This window comes from Lissotriton vulgaris, chromosome 12 (assembly GCF_964263255.1).
Source record: "Lissotriton vulgaris chromosome 12, aLisVul1.2, whole genome shotgun sequence".
Taxonomy (NCBI): Eukaryota; Metazoa; Chordata; class Amphibia; order Caudata; family Salamandridae; genus Lissotriton; species Lissotriton vulgaris.
This window is the reverse complement of record NC_141700.1, coordinates 61,876,082-61,882,081: the sequence shown is the minus strand read 5'-3', so window position 1 is coordinate 61,882,081 and position 6,000 is coordinate 61,876,082. Positions and strand designations below refer to the sequence as shown.

General features: G+C 51.1%; 1 protein-coding gene across 2 annotated transcripts in view; it reads left to right on the top strand.

The window, feature by feature from the left end:
- The first annotated feature begins 519 nt into the window (after positions 1-519).
- The window catches only part of TJP3 (tight junction protein 3), a 69,797-nt gene continuing 64,316 nt past the window's right edge, over positions 520-6,000 (top strand). For both annotated transcript variants that reach the window (XM_086947107.1, XM_086947106.1), the window contains exon 1: positions 520-1,265. In XM_086947107.1, the coding sequence (XP_086803233.1) occupies positions 1,248-1,265 (18 nt within the window). In that variant the 5' untranslated portion in view covers positions 520-1,247. The remainder of the gene's footprint in view (positions 1,266-6,000) is intronic.

The following is a 6,000-nucleotide window of genomic DNA, read 5'->3' as shown; positions in this document are numbered from 1 at the left end:
AGGCCCCCATACCACCACTGGGTACCCACCCACCGTCTCCGTGTCTCCCTACAGTATGAGCAGTTGGACTAATTGCCCCCTGCAGGTCCCCCCTTGCCCCCCTGCACTAGCTCTCCCCCGATGCCCCCCTGCAGCTCTCTGAGGGCCCCCCGTTGATCCCAGCAAGTCCCCGCGTTGCCCCCCTGCAGCTCTCCCATTTCATGTTTGTTGGGGTGTACTAAACCCGGTGTCCTCTGCTGCCCCCTCCAGCTGCCCTCACCCCCTCCTCGCACACCTGTGGCATTAGCGCCATGTCCAGGCAGCGCTCTGCTCACCTGGGCATGGAAGTCACGGACTGGATTTCTACTCCGTCCGGGCGGGGCTTCCTCACGCCTGACTTGCACTGAAGGAGCATCCCAGTCCGCAGGACGCGTGACTCCACCCCGGATCTCCCGCCCCACCCTCAGACCTGCCGTCAACAGGCTGCAGCGAGTCACCTGGCTGAGTCAACAGCCAGGGAGGGGCACGGGTGGCACCGCCAGGAGGGGAGGGCAGGAGGAGGGCCCAGATCGGAGGGCCACGGGCCAGACCCTCCACTGGGTTCGTCTGCGAGACTGGAGGGGCATTACTGGGGTGGAACGGGACTTGGAGCGCGATCTGAGACCCTGGGCGTGGGGCAGGAGCTGTGTGGGGGCCCTCGAACAGTACAACAGAAGCCGAGAGGGCAGAGCTGGGCAGAACTCGGACCCAGGGCCCCTTCTCACAAGCCCCAGGCAGACTGCTACAGCTCGTGGGGTACATCTAGCAGCCAGGAGGGGGCTGCTGCTGGGAGAGACTTGCCTGGAACAGGAACCCGGCCCCCATAAACCTCTGCAACAAGTGGGTGTCCAGCTCTGAACTTGGCGGGCAGTGTGTCCGAGCAGGAGGGGGCCAGGCGCGACCCAGGAAGCAGGAGTAAGATTTCACCCTGAGGGCCCCAGGCCCCTCAACATCTCCAGCAGATCTCACCACGTGGACGAACTCACGCCCGGGGCTCCCAGACCCCCAGACCCCGCTGGACCCGAAGCAGACCTACATAACTGGTGGAGACCCCCAAACTCGTGAATATCTGGACTTGGAGCTGTGGCAGCCTCAGGCCTCTGAAAGCCCCCCCCCCCCCCCCCCCCCCCCCCCCACACACCGGAGATGAACATGGGCCCTCGGTGACCTGGCACCAGGAGCAGGCAGTGGTCCCAGCCCACCTCTCGGTCTAGGAGTCTCCAGGGGGCATGGCGGTGAGGTTCGAGGTAAGACCCTTCCAAGCCCCGTGCTAGCGCCTGTCCCTCCAGTCTGTCTGCAGACCATGGCCTTATTTGAGGCCAACGGTCAATACATCAATACATAAATAAATCACCTGATAATACCTGCTTCCGTGTTCTGGAATGTTTTTATTCGACCTATGTATTGTAATTGCATTTGTATAGCGCTTACTACCCCTGACAAGGCTCCAAAGCACTTTTTGGGCGAGTAGCACGCTACTCTGGGACCCTTAGAGGATTAGTGTTAAATTGGTATAGTGAAACATGCAAGTACATTTTGAGTGGTGGATAGGTTAGTCAGTTATTTGCACTCGGAAGGATAGAGGAAAAAAGGTTTGTACTTATATAGCGCCTGTTACCCCCGATGGGGTGTTGAAGCACTCTATTTCGGAAAACCCATAAAGGATCAGTGGTGAATTAGTATGGTGAAATATGAAAGTAATTCGAGTGGTGGAAATTAGTCGGCGCTTTCTGAGTCTGTGTGCCTTTTCAGCACAGTTGTGAGGCTGTTCATGAGTTCGAGAATTGGATTGAATCGAAATTGCATTCATATAGCGCCAACTACCCGTGAAGAAGCGCTTTATTATTGGTGATTTCGTTTTGTTTGTTAACTTTGAGTCGTACTGTCGATCTATTATTATTCAGTGGTGCTGCAGATTGGTGTTTGTGTGTTGCGGCATGTGCCTGGGGGGGGTGTGTGCGCTGTAGGACTTTGCTGTTTATACAACCGTGAGAAACATGTGCTGCACAACTCAGGACAGAAGCAGTTGGTGAAAGACTTTTTTGGGGAAGAGTATTGATGTAAATTAGAAACTGTGCCATTTTGAGGTAGAAGCCACCAGAGACATCTTGGGGACATTCAGAAAGTTTCCCTGGGAATGGATTTTGCCCATTGCTTACCATTGTCTTTGTGGTTTGTAACTCCCATGTGCTTGCTTTCTATTTGCTGGCTGTATTTGTTTTAGGCTGTCCAGCTTGAGTTCGACCTTTCCCTTGCCAAATACATATTATAATGCATTCTTCCACCAGTACTGGATTTCCACAACCGGCTTTTAACTTCTTGCTTTTATCTTGTCTACGGCACTTTACACTACGCCTCTCTACTCTGCTAGTGCACCGTACCATATTATGCACTGCTGCACTTTTTACCACTGCCCTGTACACTAATCTAGTCTACTCTACTATGTGTCAGTGTGTTGTGCAACGCTGCACTCTGTGCAACGCTGCTCTCTGTGCCATTTTACACTGCTCCTCTCTACTCTGCCAGTGCACTTTACCACACTCTACTATGCGCCACTGCACTCTACGTCCCTCTACTCAGCACCACTACTCTATGCACTCCACTCTACCCTACGTCACTTCACTCTACTCTGAAACGATCTACTCTACGCCATTGCACTTTTCGCCACTCTACTCCACTGTGCATCGCTCCATTCGCCCCACTTCACTCTACTCTGAAATAATCTGCTCTAGTCCGCTGCACTATATGCTGCGCTACTATACTCTGCGCCAATCTGCACCACTGTACTCTGCGCCACTCTATTCTACTCTGCGCCACTGTATGCTATGCCACTGCTTTCTTCTAAATGACCTTGCACTCTGCGATACTCTACTGTGCACTAATGCACTCTCTGCCACTGCATGCTACACTCTACTCTGCACCACTGCATTTTACATCACTCTACTCTGCAAGACTGGCACTCCATGTCACTGCATTCTATGCCACTGTATTCTACTTTGCACCACTGCACTCTACGCTACTGCACTATTCTCTACACCACTCCACTTTGCTCCACTCTACGTCACTACACTCCGCATCACTCCACGCACTATAATCTATTCTGCAGCACTGCACTCAACGCCACTCTACACCTCTGCCCTGTACCACTCCACCATGCATCTCTCCACTCTGCACCACTTCACTCTACTCTGAAACAAGCTACTCTATGCCACTGCACTCTACTCTGCACCCCTCTACTCTGCACCCCTCTACTTCTACATTACTACACTCTACGCCAATGCACTTACACCTCTTTACCCAAAACCAATGCTCCCTAAGCCCATCTACTCTACACCACTGTACTTACACCACTTCACTCTAGGCCACTGTCCTCCTCTCTACAACACTCCACTCTGACGCCCCACTCAATTAAACTCTACCCCACTCTAGGCCACTGACTCTACAACACTCTGACACAACACAGCTTCACCCTACAACACTCTACACAGCTTCTTCTATGTCACTCCATACCACTTTACTCCACTCTATTATACTACTCCACTCTATGCCACGCCACTCTGCATAAGTCAACTCTATAACGCTTTACTCCACTCTATGCCATTCCACTCTCCTAAACAACTTCACTCTATTCTACTCCACTCTGCGCAATACACTCCCCTCTGCGCAATACACTCTATGGCTCTCCACTCTGCTCTAAACCACTCCACAACACACTATGCCACGCCACTCTACTCCTCTCTATTCCACTCTGGCACTCTACACACTCCACAACACACCACACCACTCCATGATGCTCATACCAAGCTCCTCAACTCTACTCTACACCGCTCCAGAACACTCCACTTTACGACACTCCACACCACTCTCCTTTACCCCACTCTCCTTTACCCCACTCTCCTTTACCCCACTCTCCTTTACCCCACTAACTCTTCGCCATGCTGAGCAGCAGCCACTCTGGTGTACAACCTGGCTAAAGCAGACTGGCAAAGCCAATAGTTCTAACATAGGCGCGACCGATTAGCTTTGCCAATGCTTGTTTTGTTAATTTGGTGGTAAACACTGATTTCTTGGAATGCTGGCTCTGGCTGGTAATTCAACCCTGCATTCCAGCAAATTTCTGGCTACTAAGTCCACAAAACCCTAGCCATTGTTTCTAAAGCTGTTAGAAGTCTGGAATGTCTTGCGCGGCGTTGTCCACAATGGCTGGGCGAGGGCGAGTGATACCGGTGCAGACTTTGTATTACATTCCAGTGTTCCTCTTGCCCCTCCCTGGTTTAATTAAGCAATTGCATTCATAGGGCAGACTATTCTCATCATATTGTAGCCAGGGTGTTACAGACCCCGCGCTCTTGTATATGGGTCCAAGCGTAGATTTCTGCCATATGACCACTTTTGGAACCCCTGACAGAATTTTATGGCTGAAATCAGCACACATGTAAATGTAAATGTATTTGAGCTTATATAGCGCACAGCTACCCACAAAGGGTTTCCCGGCGCTTGCTTAGGGAACCCGTCCTGGTATTCTCCTGTGAGATAACCCCCGGCAGGGTATCCACAAGGTGAAAGCCAGGCATCCCACCGCGAGGGGCCGTTGTGGAGATTAAGCAAGCTATTGCCCAGAGTCGCAGAGTGTGAACCCGTGAGTTGAGAAGGCACCGGAGCGAGAATTATCGAGTCCGTGGAGTTTTTGAGCCCAAGACCCGGCGAGGCGGGGAATTGAACCCTGGTCCAGGGCCGATCTCAGCTTCTGGGTCTGCTGCCTCTAACCCCTGAGCCACACTTCTCCACATGAGTAGTTATGATGGCTGCATGAGGACCTCGGACCCATTAAGGGCCACCGACCAACCAATCCACCTGCGGGGTCTGCGTTGTTTTAGGACCGGCTGGGCAGCGCCGCCGGCTGTTGTGACTTGTTACCAGTTCTTTGTATAGAGGTTTTGGCCCCGCCCATAGGATTATCACTCTCTTGCCACATGCCATTGGCTGTTAAATGCATCATTCAGCCTCCTATGGGGGGGGGGGGGGGGGGGGGCTGTATTGAAATGTACAAAAGACTATTTCTAATCTCAATCATCGCACATTAAATTCTTTATCACACTGATGTTATAGAGGTTTGGTGGCTTAGTGGACTAATGCATCCCCTGCAGGGGCCTGTGTTCGACCTCATGGTCACAGGTTCAAATCCCGGCAGGTCCACTCAGCGGTTCATCCATCTGAGGTCGATAAAATGAGTACCATTGAGTTGGGTAAAAATGAACATCTGTCATTCAGCGCCTTGAGACCCACGGGTGATAAGTGAGCTTTACAAGTACACGTGTTATGGACTACAGAAAATAGTACGTTTTTTTTCCCATTGCTCTTTTAAATGTTTTAACCAGGCGAAAAGCAAGCCAGACCTACTAACGATGGCACTACTATTGTGTGTTCTAGCGTGGTGGTCCCCAAACCGACTTGGAGGAGAGGCTTGCTGCATGTTGTAGAGCTGATGGCTAAATTGCGTGAAATTCGATACAAAAATGTTCTTCTTTTTTGCGAAGCCGTTTTTTTGTGGCAAATGAAACCGCAAAAGATCTGCCTCAGTCACGTGTCGCCCTCATTGTTTTAATTGTTTTGTACAGCGGACATACACCACAGCACAGTGCTACAGACTGAGCATGTACAGTGGTACTCACACCCACTGACTAGAGTGAGTGTTGTGCATCCAGTGCGACCCCCCCCCCCCCCCCTTCCTCTAGCAGACCTTGAAGTTGTCCTGGGGACTCACAGAAGTCGAAAAACAGCTAGTTTCAATCTCCATGGACCGGTAAGGCCTAGGATAAAAGCCCTGGGTGCTGTAGAACCCCCTACTCCGAATTTTGCTTTGTAAGCATATGCACAAAAAATCTTTAATTTTTTTTTCTTTTTAAAGCAAACGTTCTACTGCCAAAGTGCTGGCCGCATGCTTGCAATAAAACTTCAAATATAAATAAATAGATTGTCCTC